The sequence below is a fragment of the Mus caroli genome, unplaced genomic scaffold (assembly GCF_978045245.1).
Source record: "Mus caroli unplaced genomic scaffold, Mus_caroli_1 scaffold_3, whole genome shotgun sequence".
NCBI classification, from domain to species: domain Eukaryota; kingdom Metazoa; phylum Chordata; class Mammalia; order Rodentia; family Muridae; genus Mus; species Mus caroli.
Genome location: NW_028227258.1, coordinates 111116304 through 111143983, shown reverse-complemented (window position 1 = coordinate 111143983; position 27680 = coordinate 111116304). Strand labels below are relative to the sequence as shown.

General features: G+C 43.0%; 1 protein-coding gene across 10 annotated transcripts in view; it reads right to left on the bottom strand.

Moving 5' to 3' along the window:
• Elf2 (E74 like ETS transcription factor 2) overlaps positions 1–27680 on the bottom strand; it is an 83866-nt gene that overhangs the window by 13839 nt on the left and 42347 nt on the right. For 2 of the 10 annotated variants that reach the window (XM_021157608.3, XM_021157609.3), the window contains exon 1: positions 8551–8845. The exons of the other annotated variants lie outside the window; for them this stretch is intronic. In XM_021157608.3, coding sequence (XP_021013267.1) covers positions 8551–8608 — 58 coding nt within the window. In that variant the 5' untranslated portion in view covers positions 8609–8845. Of the gene's footprint in view, positions 1–8550; positions 8846–27680 lie in introns of those variants that run through there. 10 annotated transcript variants of the gene reach the window in all.

Sequence of the window (27680 nt, the reverse complement as noted above, 5' to 3'; positions counted from 1 at the left end):
TTTAAACATCATCTTGGGAGCCATTCTCTTTAAGGCAGGATTGGTGTTGTAACTTAGCTGTTGTCTTAGGTGCTATTAATAAACTATCCTGGGTAAGCTAATTCCTTATGTAATATTATGAAGCTATATTCTAAAAACTGTACTGTACTACAATTAGCTAAAAGTATTTAAAAGTCATAGGGCAATAAAGCTACAGATTTTTAAATGTAAGTTATAAACAACAACAAAAATACTTGCCTAACAATTACATATCATGCGCCCTAAGTTCTTAAGCAGCTTGAAATGCTCTGCTTATGTTAGTACCGATGACTCTCCATTCTGGTCTGGTCTGCTTTTGTTTCTTAAGGCAGAATCTCATGTAGCCAGAATAGCCAGGAACTCTAGACACAGCAGAGAACTTGAACTATCAATCCTCCTGCCTCTGCTCCCTAAGCAAGAGATTACAAGGGTCTACTATCACACCCAATTCCAATTAGTTTTTTAAAATTTTCTTGCTTCTACTTCTTACCTCAAACTTAAGAGTCCCAAATTTAACAATTATAACCCTCAAATATTTTACTATTACTTTAAATACCCACAATTTATAAGTTGCAAACTAGAAAATCCAATACGTTAAGTACAACCAGCCAGTGTCAATTGACTATCATGGGCCCAGTGCTGTGCTACCAATTGGATCCCCTGAGTGTGAACAGCTCTCGGCCTCCTACTGCTCCAGGTTCAGAAAGTACCACCAATCCCAGTGCAGATGTAAAATAATCTCCTGTTATTCTGAAATCTAACAGCGTGTTAAAGAGCAGTGATTTCTATTTTGGGAGCTACCATGTTCATCTGCAGCTCGATGCTAAACATAACTAAAAATCTAAAAGCCAAGTGTCGGATAAATTAAAATATAATGAGAGTTTCCAAGAATATGTTGCCCATTTTATAGAAGTGAGGAGTCAACAGGTAGTTTTCTAAAACAATCTTTGGTAACAGAAACTTAATACCTTTCCATTTCTGTGATTTTAAAAACTTCAATGCTGGGCCGGTGCAATGGCTCAGCGGGTAAGAGCACCGAGTGCTCTTCTGAAGGTCCCAAGTTCAACTCCCAGTAACCACATGGTGGCTCACAACCACCAGTAGTGAGATCTGACACCCTCTTCTTGTGTGTCTGAAGTCACCTACAGTGTACTTATCTATAATAATAAATAAATCTTTGGAAAAAAAACTTCAATGCTGTCTTGTTCAGCTCAATAATTCAAACGACACTGAGAAGTGCATGTGTACAGATATGAATACCAATGTAATAGTGCACTGTGACCAAAGTGAGAGAGAGGAAGCAGCAGCATCTACAATAAGCTGCTCCTCCTTACCACTTCCTGAATAAACGCTGCATGAAATTCACGGGAGAAACTCAACAACGTGCTTTAAAAATAGAAGCAAACTAATATGTAATTGGACAGGTCTCGTTTGCTAGCAGTTTAACTCACTGGCCAAGTCTCCTTGAAAATGATTTCCATTTGACCAGGCCATCAATAAACGTGGCCTGTGCGCCATTTCCTGTAGATGAATATGCCCACTCCACGTCCCTCTCCATTCAGCTGGTATTTGGATGTGCACTGCTGCAGACTCACTCAACAGCTGTTACAAAATACCAAACTTGGTAATTAAGTCTGACAAGAGGCATACCTCCCAGCTTTGCAAAGAGAACGCTGGCAATGGATCTAGCTCTTAGCAGCGCTCTCAAGTCAGAAATAAACTTTACTAGCAATGGAGTTTGAGAGCAATGGAAAAATGAGAAATACTTCATTAGGTGTCAGTGGTTTCCCCTAAACACAGCACCGTAAACGAGTACTTCCTAGGTCACCACTCAAGTTCTACACTGACTAACGACATCCTCTAATGCCTCCAGACAGGGTAGTGACAGAGACCCAAACCACTGCAGTAAAGAAGGGGGACTGGGGTCTTTCATCTTCACATCTGTCTTCCTTGACCATCAACCAATACTGCTTTATAAAACATAAGAAGGCAATTAAAATAACTTTCTAATCCAAAGTTAGCCAATTAAGTATATGCCATAATTTTAAATTCTCTTAGCCATATTTAAAAAGTACAAAAGGGATATTAATGGCCTTAAAAGGGGAAGAGGTCTGCCATCCTGAAATTAGTATCTTTTGTTTAACCTAACATATCCAAAATACTGCCATGCCAGCATGTAATCAATATAAAAACTTTCAAAATTGAAATTCCCAGTCAAATCTCAAAAACTCAATACCCACAGGTGGCTAGCAACTGTATCAAATGACAGCCAAAACAGAAAACACTTCTGCATTCAAATTACTGAGACTCTCAAAAAGACTTTGAATATGTTATCTACAGATAGTTGTTGTATTAGTAAACTAACACTTAGCTAGGTACAGTTACTTTATGCCTGAAGTCCCAATTTTCAGAAGTTTTAGGTTAGACAGCATGGGCTAGCTAGCACAAGGCCTTGCCTCAATAAAAACAATCTTTTTTTTTTTAACTTTAAAAATATTTACTCATTTACAATACACATGTTACTTAAACATGCATAAAAGAGAAATAACTAGAATAATCCAGCAGCTTAAAAAGTGTTCATGCTATACATGCATGCACGTATGTACTAGAGATAGGTGTTTAAAGGGATTGAACCTAGGGCCTCGTATACAGTAGGCAAGCAGTATACCACTAAGCTATATCCTCAGCCCTGTTTTATTTTTTATTTCAGATAGGGTATCATTAAGCTTGCCCAGGCTGGCTTTGAATTCACTCCATAGCCTATATAAGCCATGAATTTGCAATAAGCCTGCCTTAGTCTCAGAGTACCTGGGATGACAGACCTGTGCCACTAAACACAGCATGTTTAACATACCCTGGGACTCTTTTTAAATGTTTGCTTCTGTGCACTGGTAAGATTGAAAGGCAAATAACTAATATTCTGAAAAACGGGTTGACTTCTTAAGATTCCCCTGAAAGCCTCCTGGAGTCTCAAGATCCGTGTGCTGCCTGCCTTTCTCTGCCATTATTTCTTCCTAAAGAAAACTGCTTTATGTTTAATTATTGATTGACTTTATGCCCTGACACTACTTTGTAACTTGCTGACATAGAAATCTGAGTTCATATTGCAATGTACTGTTCATTTCTTTTACAATGAATTTTTTCCTATACTAGAGATTATATACAGAGCCTTACCACTAAGTCATACAATTCATCCCCATATATGTTTCTTCCTCTGTGTGTGTGTGTGTGTGTGTGAGAGAGAGAGAGAGAGAGAGAGAGAGAGAGAGAGAGAGAGATGGGGTTTCTCTGTGTAACCCTGGCTGTCCTGGAACTCTCTGTAGATCAGGCTGGCTTTGAATTCACAGAGATCTGCCTGTGAATTTATTTCAGGAGTTCTAGGGTTAAAGGCACACACCACCATACTATTCCATGTAATTCTACCTTTTGATTGTTTTCAAGAGCAACACAATCGCACCCATATCTGAAATTCTGAACTGCTGGAGTATGCATATGCAGAAATTCCAAGTACCACAAGTACTACAGATACAGATAGAGTACCACAGATACAGACAGAGTACCACGGATACAGATAGAGTACCACAGATACAGACAGAGTACCACGGATACAGATAGAGTACCACAGATACAGACAGAGTACCACGGATACAGAGAGAGTACCACAGATACAGACAGAGTACCACGGATACAGAGAGAGTACCACAGATACAGATAGAGTACCACAGATACAGACAGAGTACCACAGATACAGATAGAGTACCACAGATACAGACAGAGTACCACGGATACAGAGAGAGTACCACAGATACAGACAGAGTACCACAGATACAGACAGAGTACCACGGATACAGACAGAGTACCACAGATACAGACAGAGTACCACGGATACAGAGAGAGTACCACAGATACAGACAGAGTACCACGGATACAGAGAGAGTACCACAGATACAGACAGAGTACCACGGATACAGAGAGAGTACCACAGATACAGACAGAGTACCACAGATACAGACAGAGTACCACGGATACAGAGAGAGTACCACAGATACAGACAGAGTACCACGGATACAGAGAGAGTACCACAGATACAGACAGAGTACCACGGATACAGAGAGAGTACCACAGATACAGATAGAGTACCACAGATACAGACAGAGTACCACGGATACAGAGAGAGTACCACAGATACAGACAGAGTACCACGGATACAGAGAGAGTACCACAGATACAGACAGAGTACCACGGATACAGAGAGAGTACCACAGATACAGATTGTTTTGTCAACCACACGACTTGTGCTGTTTTGGGAAGATGCCTCAGTTGGTAAAAGTGCTTACCTTGCAAGCAGGACGATCTCAATTAGATACCTAGCACCCAAATAAAGAGCTGGGTCCTCAAGTCCCAGTACCCTGCTAGTTGGCAGGCAACTGTAACAGTAATAGTAAGGAGGCAGAGACAGAAGGATCTATCTCAGGACAGCCAATCTAGCTGAATCTGTAGGCTAAATGAGAAATTCTGTCTCAAAGAAATAAGGCAAGGAAGATATTTAACATCACATGCATTCACACATAGAGACTATCCTGTATTTCCAGAGAAAATTTTCCTCTTCTCAAAAGAAAAAAAAAAAGATTGTCAGCACTCAGAAGCCAGAGGCAAGTGGATCTGTGTGAGTTCGAGGCCAGCCTGACCTACAAAGCAAGTTCCAGGACAGCCAGAGCTACATAATGAGGCCCATCTTAAGGGGAAAAAAAAGGAAAAGGAGGGAGAGAGGAGAGGAGAGAAAAGAAAAGGAGAAGTGGTCAAGGATTGTACACTTAAGAAATCAGATGTTTTAAACTGAAAAATCTTCCCTCAAATCCAGACATGTACACATAATGTTCACATACATTATTAGGAAAGTAACAATGTCAGACATTTATTAACACACACACACACCAGAACTAAGCCTCAACTATTATATTTTATCAAATACATATAAGTTTTCAAAGGTTGTCTAAAGCAATTAAGCTCTATGGCATACTCATATGAATTTCTTTCTTATATTTTAACCTCTGCATTAAATGTGTTGAGACACTTGTAATTTTAGAGCTTTAAATGTCCTTAGAAATTACCTGGTCATATGCTAAAGAGGTTAAGTGGTTAAGTTAAGGTTAACTAGGACAAAGTATTATCAATAACTAATTAGAAAACTTCAGTCCTTGATTCCATGGTTCCTTAAGCTAGTTTGTGAGTAGGTAGTCCTGGCAAGTCTGCCTGCCTCTGCCTCCTCAGTGCTGGGATAAAGGCTGGCATCACCATGTCCCACCCAAATGCAACTTTAGTAAGAATAATAAGTCTTGACTACAAAATTTTGAATCTTAAGATGATACTGATTTGTTATAAAGAAGTTATTTCATCCTTCACTCAAACTCCTAATACCTTAAATATTAATAACTAAAGGACTACATATATATGATACTAAGTTATAAAGAGAGAAAAGCAATATATCCTGTCGTGATATAGCAATGGCACCACCCGATGATCTACAGTTGCTTAGAAACAAGTGATACTAACATCACTTAATTCAAAGCTTATTTATTCTCTAAGTTGTTCCCAAGTGTCACTCATTTTACACAATCCTCAGGTAATTACTGCAATCATTACAGCTACTTTTTCACTTGCACATTATTTTTCATCTGCTTGCTTGTATCTGATGACTTCTCTCAAGTAGATAAAGAGATCATTACATCCACTTTCTAAGAAACTGCAGGCACTGGGGTTAGGATGCAGCTCAGATGGCTGAGTGCATGGTGAATCCCTAAGCACCACATAAACTGGGAGTGGTAGTACATACCTCTAATACTAGCATTCAGGTGGTGGAGCAAGGAGCACAAGTTCAAGGCCAGCCTCAACTATATGAAAAGTCTGAGGCCAGTCTGAGGTACATGAGACTTGTCTCAAAAACATAAACAGAGAAAAGAATTGAAATTATTACTCTCCCTTTCCCATTAAAAATTATAACAATAAAAACTATAGAGTCTTAATTTTTTAATTCGTATTTTTTTCTCCAGCTTTTAACTTACTGAACTAGCTTTAAGTATATCAGCATATCCTTAAATTTTCTTCAAAGAGCCTGAAAGATTCTTTGGATTACATGAACAAGAAAGAAGAAATAACAGCATGTAGAGCTCTTTCATTGCACACTGTGACTTTAAAAAACATTATAAGATTTCTGTAAGCAGCTCTCGAAAATCAAGTAGATTTGGAAAATGGCATCTAAAGTCTTAGAAACCCCGTGTCAGAGGGGGTGTAGCCCTGAGGTAAAGCATCCTGCCCAGCATGCTGGAGGCCTGGTTCAGATCCTCAGCCCTAGAAGCAAGAATGCCTATAAAAAGGTAGGAACACTAACTTCCAATGTGCACTCCCAGCGCATTATCTACAGGCCACATTCAGTTTTAGTGGTAGTTCCAATAGCTCAGGCAGAGAAAAGAAACCTTTCACTTGTGAAGTTAAGTCCTCTTATTCTACAGTGTTTCTCAAGGTTCTCACTGCAGAAACTGCAATGGTTCTCTCATAAGTATTCACATGCATTGGAAATAACATCTTTAGGCTTATTAAGCTTTTGTCTAAGTATTTATGAGCACCATATGTGTGTCCATGGTGTTTAGAAGAGGGGTTGTATCCCCTGAAACTGTAGTTACAGGTGGTTGTGAACGTGGGTGCTGAGAACTGCACCCAGGACCTCTGCAAGAGCCACTCTGCAAGAGCAACAAGTGGTCTTAACCGAGGAGCATCTCTCCTGCCCCAAAATAGTATCTCTTTAACTATACACACTCGACACTCAAAACACCACTAACCCAACATAAAACTGTACACTAATTCATAGTGATCAATGGACTGACTATAGCAAGGACCCAAGTTCCATTATGTTCCTCTCCTTCAGTAAAAGTCCCTATTCAAAAAGGCATTTAAACGCTGCTCAATAAATTGTGATTTCCCTACTTTTGAAATGTGTAAAATATGCCACAGCCTAAACACACTATTCACCGTTATGTTATATAGCACATGCAGTTCTATCAGTCCAGATTTTATTTATATTTAAAGTTCCGTTAAATTTAGAGATAAACATAATTTTTCTTCCAAATCGAACTGCTTTGTCCACCAAACTACCAATTTCAAGATCCCTAAAAACAATAGGTGCAAAAAGACTGTTCTGATCCTTTACAGCACTACCGTTTGGTTACAATTTCTCATCTTCCAATCCGACATCGATGGAGATGTGAAACAGAACGAGAGGAGGGACCGCATGCGCTTATAATTTCGGTAAGCAACAGTGTTCGAGCAGTGCCACATCGACCCGAGGCCCTCGCTGCGCTGTCTGCTAGCAAGTAAAGCTGCTTTTTCTATGTAACTTAAGTCCGTGCCCTTCCGCTGCAGCAGTGGCGCAGCACATCCCCCACCCCCGCGGCCACTTCCGTGTTTACACTCCTCTTCCCTCCAATTCCATGCGTACATTGTCAGCTTCACTCCCGCCCAATCTTCATTGGCCCGGCTCGGGCCCGTGGTCCCGCCCCCAGAAATCAACGTTCTTATTTGGAACAGCTCAGGGCGCAGATTGGAACCTCGGGCCTGTCAATCGCGCGCGTTCTGTCCTCTCCCAGGCGCTTCCGCTATGGTGGGAGGTTTGGGGGAGGGGAAAGGGGGCAATGCCGAGCCGAGACTTCCCCGGGGCCAGGACGCCCTCCCGCCCGCCCCGCTCCCCGCTTTCATCTTACTGTGGACCAAAATAAACGTCCCCCTGCGCTGTCCCGCAGCCCCGGGCCGGCTGCGCGGAATACACCCGGTGTCCTTCCCGTCCCCCCTTCAGTCACCCGCCCCACGAGGGAAGGAAGGGCAGCAGCCCGGTTCCCCCACGGCCGCCGTTAGCCGCGGCGGGGAGGTGCCGGGTCGGCGGCGTCCCGCTCGGCACCGGGAAGTGGCCTCGGGACCGTTACTCGGGCGCCGCTCCGGGAGGGACGAGGCGGGAGGCCGGGCGGGCGCGTTTTGGCGGGTAGCGCCCGGGGGGCCGCGGCGTCCATGCGGAAGTGGCGGCTGTAGGAAGTAAGAGGCCAGGGCGGCGGGCGGCCAGCGCCCCCGGCCGCGGGCAGGGGCGGCCCTCTCGGCCGGACAGCGTGGCAGGCGGCGGGGACAACAGCTCCGCTCACTTCCTGGTTCCCCGGCAACTGGGGCGAAGCGCGCAACTCGCCCGCGCCGACTCCCCAACTTAGCCGCGGCTCCGCGCCCGGCCCCCGCCGCTGCCGCTGCTGCCGCCGCGCCGCCGCCGCGCTCCCCGGAGCGGCAGCCCGGATCCGAGGCAGGTTACTCTCCAAGGTGATCACTTCCTGATTTGTCGCCTCCATTACTTCATTCACTCCCCCCTCTCCGCGGCCGCCCGGCTGCCGGAGACGGACACCGGACCCGGGGCGCTGACCGCCCCGGGGGACGCTCCCCGCCCGCCGGGCGCCCCCTCGCCCGCTGCACCGATGCACCGGAGAAAAGTTCCCCTGTGCTTACCGGCCCGGATGAGCAGATCCAGCTGGTTCGTGGGTCCCTCATGCAGAGACGTCGCCATGTTTATCCCGGGGCTGGAACTGCTGCTTCACATTGACTTACACCCTGAGCGGCGGCGACAGGGGAGAAGGCGGAACCCGCGGCCGGAGACACACGCCGTGCGGGCGGCACACACTCACGCACTCGCACACACTCCGACGCCCGGATCCTTGCGCGTCCTCCGACAGGAAGCGGCGGCCGGCCCGCCTCCCGCCGCCGGGCTCAGCAGCCCCACCACCTAACGGCAGGGGCGGCGGCGGCCCCGGCTGGCAACGCGATCCTTCCGCCCCGCGCCCAGACAGGAAGTCAGTCCCGGGCGCCGGCAGCCGGCGGCCGCACGGACACCTGAGGCTGGGGAGCCGCAGGCCGCCCTCGGGGACGCGGGCCTCGCCTCGGCAGGAAGAGGCGCGCTTCACGTTCTGCGGAAGCGAAGTCTGCATATGTCCCCTCTGGAAAAGAGCCATGAATCAAATTTTTCTTCCTAGAAAAGACCTCATGCCTAGTCCCGCAGCTGTACACGGAGGTGGCTTTTTAACTTGGGCTGGCCTTCCCGGCGCTTATGCAACATACAATCAGTTCAGTCGAAAGAACTGCACTTTAAAAAACTTGTACCTAGAAAATATTCTAGAAACATCACTAAGGAAGTCAGGAGTCTCCAACTACTTCAAAAACCGACTTGGTCCTGTCTTCTCGACAGAAGTCAGAGTACACTAGACAGGTAATTAGTAAACAGAAAAGAGCCGCCGGGCAGCCTCGGGGAGACTGGACTAGAGTCGCTGGGTTTGCTGGTCATGAAATTCGTGTGCCCTCTCTTTTATTTGCTTGACTTGGACAAATGAACGTATTCGTTCATAGCTCAAAGATATCTTCAGACAGCTTTTAAAAAATCGTTTACCTTGAAACTGGCCTTACAAATACACACTGTAACAGGAAAGGATAATAATGGCCAATTAGTGGCTATAAATTAGTGGAAATACAGGGAATAAGACCTAATTAAATGCCTTGCCTGTTTCAGAATATCTTAACATAAAAACTGAAATAAAATGTTATTCCGAAGTTATTCGACACATGTTTTATGTAAAATGCACTTCCAATACATTTTATTCCTCGTTCAATAAAAGTTGCTGAATAAAAAATAGTCATCTGTAATGGTAGGGTTACAGATTTTATCTCAATTAACTGCATATAAATAAAGTTTGACAGTAATATAACATGATATGGTTTTATAAGTTTACCCACCACCATTAGATGGGTGTACTTAAAACTGCCAAGCATAGGACAAAAGGGGTCAGCTAACTGATAGCTCTTATTTTTTTTCTACTATCGTTTTGAAATAAGAATCTCCCATTGACAGGCAGCATCTTTTACCAGTTTCTGTATCAAGAAAGATAAGGAATGCCAAAGGGTAATTGGATGGCTGTAGGCAGATCAATGAAACTGATAACAAATCAGAATTTCTGCTCCAGTAGCACATTTTCCATGTATTCTATTTAGTAAGGAAATGGAAACCGAAGGGGTGTGTGTGGTGTGTAGGTGGTGTGTAGGTGACAAGTCAATGGCTTAAGGACAATAAAACTGATTTCTCAATATAGGACCAGCTTGAAGTCTGACAACTTAGCTTACTGCATTTTAGGTATCTCAGAGGCAATGTGTATGTGTATAAGCTTGTGTGTGTGTGTATGTGTGTGTGCGTGTGTGTATGTGTATGTGCTTTGCTGAATAGGCAATGTGTATGTGTATAAGCTTGTGTGTGTATGTGTGTGTGCGTGTGTGTATGTGTATGTGCTTTGCTGAATGTAGACCCTGATTATCTGCATCAGTGTCTGACTTACATTTAAGCACCTAGAGAATAGAAGCTACATATATCCTTGCATAATAATTTATATACATAATATATATGTACAGAGAAAATCATGCAAAAAAATACTGGAAAACACAGTATCTCTGTACATTTAGAACATATGAAAGCACAATGCCTCCAATCGTAAGGCAAGTCTACCCTGCCTTAAAAACAGGCTTTCGAAAGCCAACACTTTACTGCGAATAATAAGTAGAATGGCCTGCTACTAGAATGTATACAGGTACAAACTGGCAATATGGCATTTATCAAGAATCTAATATATATCTTTATGAATACACAAACACATTTGCATTTTTTCAAGTCTCCATAATCAAACAGTTATAAGCAGAATTTAACTAAGTATAAATACACAGGCTTTTATAATATATACCTTAAAATAAACTCATTCTGCTGATAAAACTATAGAAAGACAATACTGTATAAAAATTACTTATAAGTCCTGGCAGAGAAGAGAAACCAAGCAATCCTGCTCACCAAAATAAAAGCCTGTGTGCTAAGTACTTCCTTTACTTTTTTTATGTATTCTGTCTACATCCCCATACAGCAGATATTACTGTTCTATTCACTGAGTGCTGCAGGAGCTCAGGGTCCTTGCTTAAATAACTACAAAAGGGTCAGAATTTGAACCCAAATACCAAATAGTCTTAACCTCTCGCCAGGAACAAGAGTAACATCCTACTTCTGTCATAAAATTTTCTCATTACAGCTTCTTTTTTATAGCTCCTCCTCGAGGATATGTAGCTTAATCCTGCTCTCCCTGGACAAACAGAATAAAGCTGAAGTGACTGGGACAGGACCCTAGAAGGAGGACACTGTCAGCTCCAAGCCTGCAAAGCCAGACAGTGGGCAGGAATAAAGGGACTCAGGATCCTACCAGCACTGTGTGCAGCACCGAGAGCTGTCTGGGAGACAGCTCTAAGCCAGTCTTGAAATGAAAACCCAACTGACAAGACTGCAGCCTCAAGACCCTGAACCAGGACCACACATCAGAGCCACACACCTCAAAATCTGTGTGGGGTAGTTAAATAGTTGATATTGTTTCATTCACATTCTTTCATTAGATAAATGAATGGCATTACACTACATATACGTTTTTCATTAAGGAGCTACACTCAATCCTTGTTAATGTAATTAAATACATGCTTTGTTAAAAAAAAAAATTAAGACAGGGTTTCTTTTTGTAGCCTTGGCTATCCTGGAACTAGCTCTGTAGACAAGACAGCCATTGCCTCCTGAATGCTGGTATTAAAGGTATGAGCCACCACCCGGCTGCTTTATAAATTCTGCAACGCATCTCAGTGCATATATTTACCCAACTGTATTTACCAAATTTCTCTATTAGACAAGTTGTTCCTGCTTTAAATTTTGAATGATCTTTTTGCTGTTTTAAACTATGACTGTGTATATGTAGCATGTGCACATGAGTGCAGGTGCTCAAAGAGTTGGGAGTTACAGGTGGGTGTGAACCGCCTGCTGTAGTTGCTGGGAACTGAACCTGGGTTCTGCCAAAGAGCAGTGTGCTCTTACCTGCTGAGCCACCTCTCCAGCCCAGTCCCCTTTCTCTAAGAGGTTTGTCATTTGTTTTCCAGTGGTGCTGATTGAACCTAGAGCCTCACACACGCTAAGAGAACTCTCTGCCACTGAGCTAATACTGTGCTAAGTAAGACTCACACTCCTGCCTCCACTGGAATTACAGGCATAAAGGGGGCAGGGGTGTCAAATTTGGGGACTTTTTCCTCAAGAGTCTTTCACTTTTTTACTATGGAGACCAGGTCCTGTCAGTAGTCTGGAGCTGGCTGGGTACATGAAACTGTCTTTTCTGGTCTGTAGAAGGGTAACATAGTCGGATTACAACACATATGTTTCAGGTTTCTTCTGCCAGGCTGTTACTTAACATATAACTCAAATTGGTCATCCTAGAAATTTTCAAATTTTGATGTCTAATTATACTTATTTTCCCACACAAGACATTAAATAATATTTGAGATAAGTAAATTACAGAAGAACTAAGAAACAAATATTTAGGAGCTAGCAAAGACGGCTCAGTTGATAAAGATAAGAACTGGGTCTATACACTTGCCTGTGTGTTGCACACACACATAAATTTTAAATTTAAAGAAATATTCAGAAGTTAATTATAAAATTCAAAACATCCAACTATATGTAACATCTAAAACAAAACTGAGCAGTCAGGAAAAGTCTTAAAAAATAATCAATAAGCTGAAGTGTGTCACTGTGTGCACAGTTAACCCCAGCACTGAAGGACTGAAACAGGCAGATCTTTGTGAGTTTAAGGCCAACCTGCTCTACACAATGAGCTCCAGGACAGCCAGGGGTACATATAGAGATGCTATCTCAAAAGCAAAAACAAAACAAAACAGAACAAAAACAAAAACAAACTAAGCATTCAAGTCAAAAAGATGGAAAAACTGAGTTTAAAAAAAAAGAGAGAAAAAAGAGGAAGGAAGCAATAAGAGCAAGTAAAATGACATAATGCAGCTGCAAACAGGAAGTTCATAAAGCCAAGAGGGATTCTGGGCTCAGCAAGAATCATCATAAGAGAAAATAAAATATAATATGTACTGATTATACATATATATGTGTCATAATATATACATATCTGGATATTAAAGTCAGAATACTGAGTTGATACCCACTATCCAATAACATGCTTTAGGAAACTTTATGCTAATAAACATGGCACGTGAATCACTAGAAAATATCCATGTGCTTTAGCTGAAATGGTAAACTTCAAGAAAACAGTAAAAAAAAAAAAAACAACTTAAAATATTGTCAAAAATCTCCAGACTTGAGTACCTTTTTAGATACTACACAATTCTCATCAATTTTAATTAACATTCAATTCTTCCTGAAAACAGGGCAAAGTAATAAGTGCGAGCCGCCTGTATTTTTTGAGGCCAGTGTAATCTTATTCTAAAACTACTTAAGGACAGTGTAAGAAGATAAAGCATGCATGAATATTCGTACAAAATGGAAAGAGCTTCCGAAGGCAAACCAAAGAACAAGGATGAGTAACGTTCCCTCTAACTGCAGTGAGGTCTGCCGTGACCATGTCCGTAGAGGGAAACGTGCCTTAGCGCAAGGACCATGGGCCACAACTGAAGTAACTGGTTAGGTGTATGCTAAGCAACGTGCAAGCCTATTAACAATAGTGCTTACTATAAACTATCTGCATCTAAGACATCTAATAGCATTTAATCAGGGTATAAAGGTATATAATTGGGTATAAACATAAAAAAGTTCCCTAATCAAATTAAATTGGATGTTTACATAGGAGCTAGACACAAAGTATATATACAAAAGATAAGGAATAAATCCCTTAAGCATAAAACAATTGCAATTGTACAATCTCTATTTATCCTTATGCATCTGTGTGTTTGCGTATATAATATACACACATGTAGAGCACATATATATGCTTTAGTAAATAGTCCGTCTCTACTCCTTATTTTCCACATGGATGTCTATTATAACTAGATGTGGACATACATGTTCTGTTTCTAGACCCTCAGTGTATCTTGCAAAATTATTTCCCTGCAGTACACTTTAATTTTTTTTCACATTTTCTCCTCCCTTTCTCTCACGTTAATGTATTGATTGGTCTTGGCTTGGTTTTTGAAGACAGGGTTTCTCTGAGGAGCCCTATCCACCTGCCTCTGCCTCCTGAATGCTGGGATTCAAGGTGTACACAACCACCTCAGCACCTCTTTCGTTTTAAACACTTGACTCTGTATGTATGGGGGTCTGCTTCTAGGCTCAGCTCTGTTCTACAGATCTTGTGATAACATTTCATCACTGTAGCCAAGAAGGAAATAATTTTGCAAGATATATGTCACCTGACTTACTTTTTTAAGAAAACAAGCTTTAATTATTTTGTTTTTAAATTTTAGGTGTATGGATGGGTGTTTTGTTTGAATGTGAGTCTACATCACACGCATGCCTGATATCCACAGACCCCAGAAGAGGGTGCTGGATCCCCTGCAACTGGAATTACAAATGGTTGAGGACCACCATGTGGATGGGGCCCTGGTCCACAGAAAGGGCAGCTAGTGCTCTTACCTGCTGAGCCATCTCTCCAGGCCCTCTCTTGTCTCTGACAGAGGAACTCTCTAGCTCTAGCTTTGAAAGTGCTGTAGCCTCCCAGGCACTGAGATTGTTGGCACACCTCACCCACCATCCATGCCTGTATTTTATATTTTCCCCAGCTCCTCCCTCCCTCTCCTCTCCTTCTGGAGCTTAAATGCAGAGCATTGTATACTAAGCTCACACCCTTCCTCCTGCCCAGAAATCATTCTCTGAGGACAGAAGACAAGGGCACAGGCCCTTCCTCTTTGCAGAATTGTCTAGAGCAGTGGTTCTTAACCTTCTAACACCGTGACACTTTAATACAGTTCCTCATGTTGTGGTGACCCTCAACCATAAAGTTATTTCTGTTGCTCCTTCCTTCATAGCTGTAATTTTACTGTTATGAATCATACTGTAAATATTTATGGAGACAGAGGTTCACCAAAAGTGTCACTACCCACAAGTTGAGAACCACTGGCCTAGACCTGAAAGATCTTTCCTTTAAAGGGAGCTTGTCAAATTCTGCCAAAAGCAAATCCTCCTGGTTTTGACAAGAAGGAAACTGGGTTTTACAGTATGCTGGAAAAGGAAGACTGGGTTTATCATGCTTAGTTCTCTTATGTATCTTCAGATTAAACAAATAACTCAGATCTACTTAGATTTACAACGCGTGAGACATTACTGTAGTAAACAGGCCGCATGCTATGCTGTCAGATTTATTCCTAGGTACTTAATGGAGATTGTTCTATTTGGCTTGGATTTTACTGTGAGATTATATTTCATTTTCTTAGTGATTACTGCTGTTGTATACAGCAACCCTTATACTTTTTCTTTTCTGTGTGATGGACCTCCGTAGCAACTTTCATGGTAGATATGAGTAACTCAGTGCCTAGCTCAACGGTCAGAAACGTCACCCAGCAACTGATGGACACGGATGAAGAGAGCCACAGCCAAACACTAGGCCAAGCCAAGAGGACCCTGCAGAAGAGGGAGGGGAAGGACTACAGGAGCCAGAGGCATTGATAACACAAGAACACAGCCAGCAGCAGAATCAACTATGCAGGGCTCAGGTGGGCTCACAGACTGAGGCAACAATCATGGACCCTGTACTGGTCTGAGCCAGGTCACAACCACTTGGTGTTCTTATGGGAGTGAGGGGCGTGGCTCTAGCCTGCTCTTGGAATCCTTTTCCTCCTGCTGGGTTGCCTCATCCAGCCGTGACAGGAGGGGTTCGTGCCTAGCCTTACTATAACGTGTTATGCCATGTTCAGTTGATATCCCTGGGAGGCCTGCTCTTTCTGTTTTTAAGAAGGATGGCTGAGAAGCCTGCTCTTTTTTTGAAAATAGCAGGAGAAATAGAGGAGTGGATCTGGACTGGAGGGCGGTGGGACCAGGAGTTGTGGGAGGAGGGAAACTGCAGTTGGGATTTAATGTATGAGAAAAATTTAAAAAAAAAAAAAAAAAGAAGTATATATGACAGTCTCTTAGATTTCAAATACTAACCCATTTTCAAAGAATGACATTTGTTTTAATTTAATGACATTTGTTTCATATAAAGATACATTTGTATCTACATGGTACTAGCAATTGAACTAGGAGCTTTGTGCATACAAGGGAAGTAGTTTACTGCTGAGACATACTCTCAACCCTGTCTATTCTCATCATTAAAGACTGTCCCTCCTGTACTGGCTACTTTTAACATCAAGTTAACATAGGTCAAGAAGAGAGACCAACTGAGAAAATGCCCCCACCAGACTGTCCTATAAGACAGTTTCTTAATTGGTGATTGGTGTGGGAGGGCCCAGATCGTTGCAGGCAGTGCCACCGATGGGTGGGTGGTCCTGGGATTGTAAGGAAACAAGCTAAGCAATAGGAAGCAAGCAGCACTCACTGTGCTTCAGTCCCTGCCCTGCCTGAGTCCTTGTCCTGCCTTCCCTCAGTGATGGACATTACCTGTACTGTAGAGGACATAAGCCCTTTCCTACACAAGTTGCTTTTGGTCACGGTCAAGGTGTTGTATCACAGCAAAATAAACTCCCTTTGCATTATTGCATTAGCTAGGACCTCCAGTAACAATGACATGTAAAGATATTGCCTGACAAATGATATTTACTCTAAGTAAGTGGTATTTACTGTATTGAATATGGGCCATCATACTCAATTTTCTGTACATTTTTAGTACTACCCCTTATGAGGTTTCAAGTCTGTATCAGCAGTAGACGATACATTTTAACAAATGTGTGTTCGATCCATTGAAACTGTCACGTGGTAGTTGTCCTTCAGTCTAAGCACAGTGATTTCATCACTAACAGTTCTTCTAACACCATAACCGCCCTGCAACGTTACTGTGAATTCACTGTATTTTTACATGGACTTCACCTGCCAGTCTTCACTTGGAATAAATGAAGCTATGATCATGGAAGAGTGTCACCAAATTTTTATGTTTCTTTCTATTACACTTTGAATGTTTTATTTCGGGGAGAGACAGGCACATGCCACCGCACATGTGTGGAGGTCAGAGAAAAACTGGGGGGAATCAGCCCCCTCCTCGAGTCTGAGGGTTTTGGGGAATGAACACAGGATGTCAGACTTGACGGCATGTGCTTTTACCCACTGACATCTCACAGCCCTGATTACACTTTAAACATTCCCAGCAGGTATTCTCTTATTTGTCAATACTTCATACATATATAAACTGCATTCTAATTACATGTCCTTCCCACTCCTATTAAGCTGCCTCCTCCTTAGAAATGCCTTTCCCACAATAACGATGTTTTATTTTGTGAACCACTGAATTTATCCAGGGCCATCTGTGTGATCCTGAGGTTGGAACTTTCCACTGGAGGACGGTGGGCTCACCAATAGGCTCACAACTAAAAGCAGACTCTCCCCTCCTAGAACGTTTCGGCATCCAGCAGTCCAGCAGGGAAGGGTAGGGCGCCACCCCCATCCACAGCTGCCTGGTGGCAGGACTGGTCCTGTACAGTTCCTCGGGCAGGTAACTGATCTTCCAGAGTTCAAGACAGAACAGCTGCGCCAGGCCCACGGTGGCATTCTGCACACAGCCCTTCTCCTTATTTTCCAGCTCTTGAGTTCTTCCCACTTCTCGTTCCGAGGTGTTTTCTGAGCCTTGGAGGTGGTGATGGAAATGTCCTGTTTAGGGCTGAACATTCATCCATCCTTTATTCTCAGCACCTAGGGCAGCTGTGGGGCTCTAAGTTCACAGCAGAGAGGAGCTTCTGTCACTAAGAGTAAGTGAGCATTTGTCCGTGGCCGTGAGCCTAGATGCTCATAAGGCACTTTGAGCCAATATCAGTTGAAACAGCAGTACTAAGTCTGCCACTAGGGCCTGTAACTTCCCAGCCATGTGTTTCTGATGAGGTTTAAAGTTCCATACACGGGTTTCCTCCTGCATTTCCAGCCTCAGATCCCAAGCAGAGACGGTGAACACACTTTTCTAGCAGGTTGGTTTGGAAATTCACAGTCCTGGACATCATCCAGGCTGCCAGGAGTGGTGCAAGTGCCGTTACCTCCACAGTCTTTATTTTTCAAATATTTAAAGACTCTTTCTTTCTTTCTTTCTTTCTTTCTTTCTTTCTTTCTTTTTCTTCCTTCCTTCCTTCCTTCCTTCCTTCCTTCCTTTCCTCCCTCCCTCCCTCCCTCCCTCCCTCCCTCCCTCCCTCCCTCCCTTCCTCTCTTTTTTCTCTTTCACTCTTGCATTGTTACATTGTTTTGGTTTTTTCTTAGTTTGTCTGTTTGTTTTTCAAGAAAGGGTTTCTCTGTGTAGCCCTGGCTGTCCTGGAACTTGCTCTGTAGACCAGGCTGACCCTGAACTCAACATCTGCCTCTGCCTCGACATGTGCTGCCACCACCAGCGAGATTCTTTTTTTTTTTAATTCACCTGTGTGTGTGTGAGTATACGCTGTATGCATGTAGATTTCTTTCAAGGGTGTCAGATCTCCTAGAGCAGGGGTTACAGGCAACCATGAGCCACATGATATGGAACCATGCTGGCAACTGGGCTCAGGCCCTCTGGGAAAGCAGGAAGTGCTGCTAACCATTCGACCATCTCTGTAGCCTCCCCCAATACTATTATTTAACTATGGCAACTGTTTTACACCTTGGTTTTTCATTTCTGCCTCACAGCTATGTTGTTAAATACTCATAAGTTAATTTCAGAACTCCTCACCCAGGTGTTAAGAGCCCCCTTGTCTCAATCCAAGATATTCACCCTAAACTCTTTTTATCACTGTCATTCCCCTCAGTTATTATTTTTTGAGATATTTATCCATTTTATAAATTTTATTTTGTTTTTAAAAATCTATTAGGTTTCTACCTGTTTCTATGTTTGACCTAATTTGCTGAGTCTATTATAAAGAACAGATGTGTTTAAGACCACCTATCATTTTCCACATTTGTTGGATAAAAATTAACTTATTCTCTGATCTCACCCCCAGTTTAGTATTTTGCAAGCCATATTCTTGGTTTTGTTTGGTTTTGATTTGATTGTGTCCCATAGCCCACACACTGGCCCAAACTCTTGAGCATCTCGCCTCAACCTCCGGATGGTAGGGACTACAGGCACATGCGACCTTGAAGCTACAACTTGTCTTACTCACACTGCTTGACACAATCCCTTCCAGCCTTCTACCCCCACCTACTGCAGCAGCTAAAGAACGCAAACTTCAACTGCACAACTTGTCAGTCTCTACATAAGCCACACAACTCTCACTGCTCTCTCCTGGCTCATGATGTCTTCTCAATAAACAAACAAGCAAAAAAATAGCCTACTGTAACTTTATGGAGCAAATCATGAAAATTCAATCAAATATATGCAAACATAATATAGCTGGGTAAAAGTTCACGAGTCCATGAACTCACTGAGTCAGCTGTTCCCTCTGAATCCAGTGACTTCCAATCCTTGAGTTCACCACCTATAAACTGAAACTCGTTGAGGGGATAGCATTGGTACTGACCATGGCAGCCCTCTTCCTTGGAACAACTGTTTACTGGCTGTTAGAATGACATTATGCAGGTGCTCAGAGTGGAGAAAGCTGCTCAGAACACTGCTGTCTCATAAGGAACTCGAGCGGCAGTGAGGTTTGTTGGTTAAAACAAGATCTCACTCTGTAGCCTGGGCTGGTCTTGAACTCACAATCCTTCTGCCTCAGCCTCCCAAGTACTGGGATTACAGGTTCCCCCATGGATGTCATTACTGACGGAGAGGGAGTCTTAGAGCCAATGCATTTGGTGGTGAACTCAAGGATTGGAAGAGCAGAGTAGCTCGTGCCTGTAATCCACACTTGAGAAGTGAAAGGGAGGCAAGGTGAGAAGTTTAAACAATCCTCTACTACATTGAGAGTCTGAGGCTAGCCTGAGCTACCTGAGGCCCTAGCTCAGAAAGAACAAAAAGAAAAACAAAAAGCTGTAATTGTTTCCCATCTGCTACTCCAGACAACAAAGGCCTATAAAAGCACAAAAGCACCACCAGATGGCACCAAACCACAGCCAGACTGAATCAATTTGGCTAACTTACAGCCAGCGACTTGCAGAGCCAATGCACACAACCTTTCTCACTCCCAAAATCTCACTCACAGTCTCCACATTTTTCTTTCTCCTCTGCACAAAACCATCCAATTTACACTATCTTCACATTTCCAAAAAGTCCAAACCATTTCTCGTGGTTTGAATTTTTGGGAAGTATTTACTACCTAGTTTATCTCAAAGCTGTCGATGCTAACCTGTAAGGAAAAATGTCAAAGGAGGAAATGAAAGATGGAAGGCATTCTGTTCTAGGAGCAGATTATGTTGGGGCTAAGAAATGGCTCAACCATGAAGGGCAATCCCTGCTCCTCCAAAGGACCCCACTTTGGTTCCCAGCACACACATCAGGTGACTCACAGCCATCTGTATGCACCTCCAGCTCCCGGAGATCCAGTGCCCTCTTCTGGCCTCCAAAGTAACCTTCACCATGTGACTTACACTCATACACATGAAATCAATACTTAAAAACAAACAAACAAACAAAAAACCTAGAGTATATCATGACCTAGTAGAACCTTTTAAAGACTTGCTTTTTTAATTTGTGTGTGTGTATATAAATACATAAATTATTTCATGTGTGTGAGATGTGTTTAGCCTGCTTGTGTCTGTGCACCACCTTTCAAGTAGTGGGTGTGGAGGTCAAAGGCGGCAGTGGATGTCCTGAAACTGGAGTTAAGATGTTTGAGCCACCATCCAAGGGCTGACTCAAACCTGGGTCTGCTGGAGGAACCATCAAGGATCTTAATCACTGGGCAATCTCTGCAGCCCAACACCCAACAGAACTTAATAGAAGCAGTTAAAAGTCAGTATGTGTGTTTGTGTGTTGAGAGGGAATGTGATACTACAAGTCTTCACAGGTGCTTGAAGGTGGGCTCTTGAGCCTGCTAACTCTGAGCTGAAATACCTGCTTCTACACTCAGAAGTTATTCAGCATGGTGGTGTTGAGAGTAAATTATGTTAATATATAAAATCCTCAGAACTACTCCTAGCAATATAATAATGAAACTTTGTATATATTTTGTTATGGCTTTTTGTTATTATTTTTGTTGTTGCTTTTCAGTTTTGTTTGCCCTTATTACTTTTAAATATATGAAAGGAGGCAAATTTCAGTGTCTTCAGTTCCTAAAGTAATTCCAGGCAATAGTGACACATAATCCCACAACTTGGAAGGCAGAAGCCAAGGCAAGAAGGAACCTGACAAAAAGCAACACAACAACAACAAAACCCCAGGTTGGCTTAGCTGTAGAATGCTTGAACTGCATTTGATGGGGCCTGAGTTTAACTCCCAGTCAGCACTGCACAGAACAATAATAATCATTGACTGAACTTCACATTATGTGCAATTAGAACTCACCCTAATGATCTAAAGGGAGAAAGGGGAAAGAAAGGATGGAGAAAGGTAGGAACACCTTTACACACACACACACACACACACACACACACACACACACTGATGGCATGTAGGACGTTAGCTTATCCGATGTTGACTTACTAGCTTCTCTGTCCCTAAAGCAATTACCTGTCATCCATGTCCTTAACAGTGAAATGTATTCATTTTTCTCTTTCTTTTTTTTAAGACCTTTGTTCCCCTGTCTCTTTATGTAGCCCTGGCTGTCCTGGAACTCAATCTGTAGACCAGGCTAGCCTCAGTCTCATGGAGATTCACCTGTCTCCCAAATGCTCCCATTAAAGGCCTGCACACCATGCCTGGCTTTAATGACAAAGTTTAATGTGGCCTACACTAAGATTAAGCATCTCAACTGTAAGGGGACAGGACAAGGCATTTGGTCTCCACTGCTTGAGAACAAGGACCCACCAGCCTACTTCAGTCTGTTTCTAAATATTATGTGAAGAAGACTGTCCGTTGTTACATAATCTGATTTATGATAAAAAGCTTCGAAGTATGATGAGCTTACACGTTCTCTATATCAAGTCCCCAAAGGCAGAAACTGCTCATCCTGTCTGTCACTGCAGCCCACGCGTTAAGCAGTACCTGGCTTTATCACTTCTTTGCATGTATTTATTGCATATTGGAAAGGCGCCCATGCCACAGTCCAAGTGTGGGGGTCAGAAGACAACGTTCAGGGGCAGTCCTCTCCTTCTGTCATGTGAGCTCTGGGGATCAAGCTCACATCTGCAAGTGCGGGGTCAAGCACCTTTAGTCCCCAAGCTATCACAGCAGCTCTTACTCAAGAATCAAGGTTAGTAATGCATTGTTATTCTTTCCAGGACACAAAAGAACTGTAGTATCTTTTACACACACCCCATTACTATAGTAGTTGTATCAGAGTAAGGAAGTACAAAAATTACTGCGTTCCCAGCAGTCAAGGGAGATTATGAAAACATGTCCTGTGACCAACAACATGGGTACCACTTAGACTTATTAGACTGAAAATTGTCAAGCCAAGCCACAGACCCATTAAACCAGAAACGTACCCACCAGGTATGATGGTGACCAACTGTGGCCCAATGTACCAGAAAGGCTGAGGCAGGAGGACCATTTGACCTCACAAGTTAGTAGCCAGCCTAAGTAACAAATATAACAAGACCTCATCTTAAAAAAACAAAAATTCTATCCTAGCAGTGTGTATTTTTACAAGCCCTTCAACTAATTCTAATATGTGCTCAGATTTGAAAAGCAATGGTTTTAAAAAAAAAATGTTCTGTCATACAGATAGGGGGGAAAAACAATATAAGATTCAATGAAACTAAATGACATGAAAAACTAGCACAATACATGAGAGGTTGGTTTTTTTTCACCACTTAAAGCAGAGCCGGGAGCTTTAGTGTTGTCGCTGTAGTGTAGAACACTTGCTTAGATGTGTGAGACCCTCAGTGTAATGCCGGGGGGGGGGGGGCTGGAAAGACGGTTGAAGGGGCACAACCACTTGCCATACAAGTATGACTCTCTGAGTCTGCCTCCCAGAACCCGCCGCAGGAGAGAACTGACTCCTGAAAGTTGTCCTCTGACCTCTACACTTGCTTCATGGCACACGCTTGCTCACATACAGAAAGACAACAGTAATGAAGGGCTTTTAAAGGAAAGAAGAGGGCAGAAGGATGGTTTAGGCAGGGGTAAAGGTGCGGACCACCAAGCCCTGGACCCACATGGTGAAAGGGAAGAACTGACACCTACAGGTTGTCCTCTTTGACAAACCGCATGGAGTGTGTGTGTGTGTGTGTGTGTGTGTGTGTGTATGAGAGAGAGAGAGAGAGAGAACACACCTGGATCAGGCATCATAAGGTTGAATTTAATGTGTAATTAATATATGACACAGTTAAACTTAGTACATACCACATTTTAATGTTTTTTATGCCTATGACATATTTTTAATGATTATCTTATATGTATGAGTATTCTGCCTGCATGTTTGTCTGTGCACCACATTCAATGTGTGCAGTGCCCTGGCGGTCAGAAGACCACATTGGATCTCCTGACACTGAAGTTACAGATGGCTGCGAGCCACCATGTGGGAGCTGGGAATCCAACACTGATCCTTTGGAAGGGTATAGCCAATCAATATTGCTGAGCCACCTCTTCAGCACCTACCGGACATATTAGTTATTAGTGAGAAAAAAAGAATAGAAGCACAGTAGAATGCAGAGCACCTTCCTAAAGCTTCAGCCTTCACTACAGTCCTCCCTCATGTTGTGGTGACCCTGACCATAAAGTTCTATTTGTTGCTACTTCATAACTGTAAGTTCGCTGCTGCTATGAATCATAATATAAATATCTGCTTTACTCTGCTCTCAGGCAACCTCAGGGAAAGGGTTAAACCCCACAGGTTGAGAAACTCTGGTGTAGAGGAAGAGAGCCTGATGAAATGTTCAGGGGCAGTTAAAATAACAAAGCCAGCCAGTGACTGGGCAGATAGAGGCACTTAAGACAAAGCCTGAGAACTGGAGTTTGATCTCCCAGATTTCCAGATGGAAAGAGAGTCCTCTAACCTCTACACATCCACCATGGCGGGGCATGCGCACACCCACAAGTAAATATAAAAAAATTAACAAATACACGGGTGAGAATTAAGAACAACACTTCACTGGCTTGTAAATGAAGTTCAACATGTCTTTTATTGTTGTAGTTTTTGTTTTTTGAAACAGGGTTTCTCTGTGTAGCTCTGGCTATCCCGGAACTCGCTCTGTAGACCAGGCTAACCTCAAACCCTCTGCCTCCCGAGTGCTGGGGCTAACGGTGTGTATCACCACATCCAGCTTACCTGTGACTTTCTGAGCAATATTACATGCGTATTTTTACACTATGCTGCATTTGCTATAGATATCCCAAAGTAGAAGTTAGAGTGAGCACTACTTTGTAATGACCGCCATAAAACAGAACCTATGCAGGAGTTAGAGGCCTATGAACTACACAGTGAGTTCCAGGCCAGACTGAGACAGGTAGTCAAGGTCCTGACTCAAAATTACATACATCCATGCATACATGCATGCATGCATGCACACACACACACACACACACACACACACACACACACATACACACACACACACAAACTAACTAGTAAGCATGCCCCCAACTCCAGGACAGGGTGAGAGAGAGGAGGTGCAGCAAACTCAGAGAGGATGGCATGGACGCTGCCCTGAAAACAAGCTTGGCTTTTTTAAAGAGCAGACTGTCAGGCGCAGACAACCGCTTGCTAAGGAAGGTCCCAGAAGACTCTTGAATGAGTTCGATGGAATATTCATACTCACTCTTCTGAACATTCCAGCAGACATAGAGGGCCACGCAGACATAGAGGGCCACACAGGCATAGAGGGCCACGCAGGCAGGCATGCTTCACACCAGTACTCACAGCTACTTCAATAACACGGATGCAATGACTGAAAACGGTTGCATCACGGCAACTCGTCTTTATTCAAAGAAAAGCTTTAGCAGAAAACATCTTGTGTGGGTACTGGCACTTGCCAACCAGCACTTAAGGAGATTGCCTTAATTATTGTCTATTGCCGTGATGAGATGCTGCAACCAAGACAAGATTGTATAGTTTCAGAGGGTAAGAAAGAGTCCATGACCATCACTGTGGGGAGCATGGTGGCAGACATGGCCCTAGGACAGCTGATTCTGTCTCACATCTTGAGACAGAATCACGTGGCAGAGAGACTCAGAATGACAGGAGTCATTTGAAACCTCAAAACACCCCCAGTGACACACCTTCTCCAACAAAGCCACACCTTCTAATCCTCCCTGAGAAGTTCCACCACCTGGGTACCAAGTATTTGAATATATGAGCCTCCTGGGGCCCTTCTCATTCCCAGCACGGTAGCGGGGAGCATCCCAAACAAGCCTTTCATGTGCAGGCAAACACACAACCGCTGAGATACATCTGCTGCCAGTGCTGTTATCCTTTCTAGTGAGCACTGTACACACCCACCACTTCAAAAGTTTGAAAAACTTACAGTCAGAGAAATGCCACTTTAATAATGGAAGGAAAAAGTATCCCAAGCCAGTAATAAAACTAATTCTGCAAGTGCCAAAATAAAATGAAGCTTTAAACCATCAACTTAGAATATACTTAAGTCCTAATCTTAGCCCCAAAGGGGGCCTCACACAGCATGTGTGGCCCAGCATCTGTTATGAGCAAAGACAGACATATGTAAGGCAGATGCCAGGAACATCTGCATACGCCAGCAAAGAAAGCTAGCATGCAGTTAAGCGTGAATGCTGGGATAACTGGCCCTTCATTTTCATAGAAGAGCGTCCTAGTTGGGAGAAAGAATACACATGAGGCATGCTAGTTCACAACTCTATTGTATGAAGTTATCATTTTAAACAGGATACCACAAGTCCCTATTCATTTTGGTATTTCCCTGCTTCAAGTTATTATTTTATCACATATATGATACATATATTAGATAGATAGATAGATAGATAGATAGATAGATATCCCTATTAAAAAATGACCTGAGTGAACAATGTCAGGTGTCTCATCTAGCTTCCTGTATTGTTTAGCAAGCATTCTTCTTAACATGCATGCACACTGCTTAGCATGCGTCTTATCAGTGACTTCAAGCTGATGAGTGCATGGTTCTTGTACTAAATCACGTTTTTTATTCCCCATCCTTGTAAGAAACTACAAGTAATTTAGTAAGAACTAAAAGCTCACTTCTTTTTGGCAACTAAATGACCATGTAGGATTTCACACTAGTGCAGCAGTGACCCCACCCCCATGGTTACTATGGGAACCATGATGCAAGAGTAATCAGGAGAGTACAGGAGACGTACAATCCTGCCAAGGTTTACAACACCCATAACAACTCAGTGGGCATGTGTTGATATTTTTGTCCATGTTTTAAATTTTGTACATTGCTTTTTTTTTTTTTTTAATTCCATCATATGCCAGGCAGTGGTGGCACACACCTTTAATCCCAGCACGCAGGAATCAGAGGCAGACTAATCTCTGTAAATTTGAGGCCAGCCTGGTCTACAGAGCTAGTTCTGAGACAGCCAAGATTACACAAAGAAACCCTGTCTCTCACAAACAAAGCAAAACAAAACAAAAAAACCAAAGCAAAACAAAAATCCATCATAAACATTTTTACATATTTTATTGTATAGGTCCTTCCTTAAGCATAACCTTTCCATATAGCATTCTATACTATATAGCATTGTAGCATGTAGTATGACATGAGGCCCCAAACACTGTCTCTCCATGCCAGTAACGCCTAAAGTGTTGAAAAGTAGGGAAAATGTTTCAAGACAACTTTTATGTATAGATATCAAAACCAAAAGGAAAACATTAACTTGGGCTTCCTAGCCCAAAGGATTAGAATAATGTTCCTACATAGTCCCTCCAATTCAACAAAGAGAGTGCGCTCCTTCAGGCCAGACACTGTGTATCATGCAGGTCACAGTAAGAACCACACTCTACCGACCGTGCACGTGGAGGACAGCGAGGGCACTGACTCCTCCCCTTCTGCATGAGCACCACTCTAGGTGCCAGCTCCTTCCTCCGCAGGAAAGGACGCCTACCCAACTATGCATCTTAATTGCTACAACTTTTACCTCAACTCAGAGTGGACGGTAGAAAGTGTTTTGTTTATTACTATAAACATTTTGGAAACAACTACATCTGCATGAGGTGTTTTAATTGGCTTAAAACTTACAGACACTTCTTTACTTCCCTTTAATAAAGCTAAGGACCTGGACACAAAGCTTCCAACGCCTTTTCCTCCCCTCCCCTTCCTCCCCACACTGGATCTCCTCTGGCAACTCAGAGAAGCTGTTCCCCCAGACCTTTCCATTTCTACCTGGCTGGCTGGTTACTCCAAACCCTTCACAAACAGCTTTCTCAGAGAGGCATTCTCTGTGGGATTCCCATGTTCTCTATTACCATATATGGCATAAATTTGTTTAATCTTCTCTACAAAGCTGAAGGCCTACTGAGAGCAAAGGCTCTTGTTAGCCACATGAAAAGTCAGCTCTGACCTGGCACCCAGCAGGCCCTCAGTGAGTGCAGGCAGATCACTAAATAGATGCCTGGCCCTGCCTCCAAAGTATGTTTGGTAATACATTCTTAGCTATAACCCAGGACCCTGAAACCTTCCCTCCTCCGCCATGCCTGGAAAGCTCTGAGTTGGTCAGATA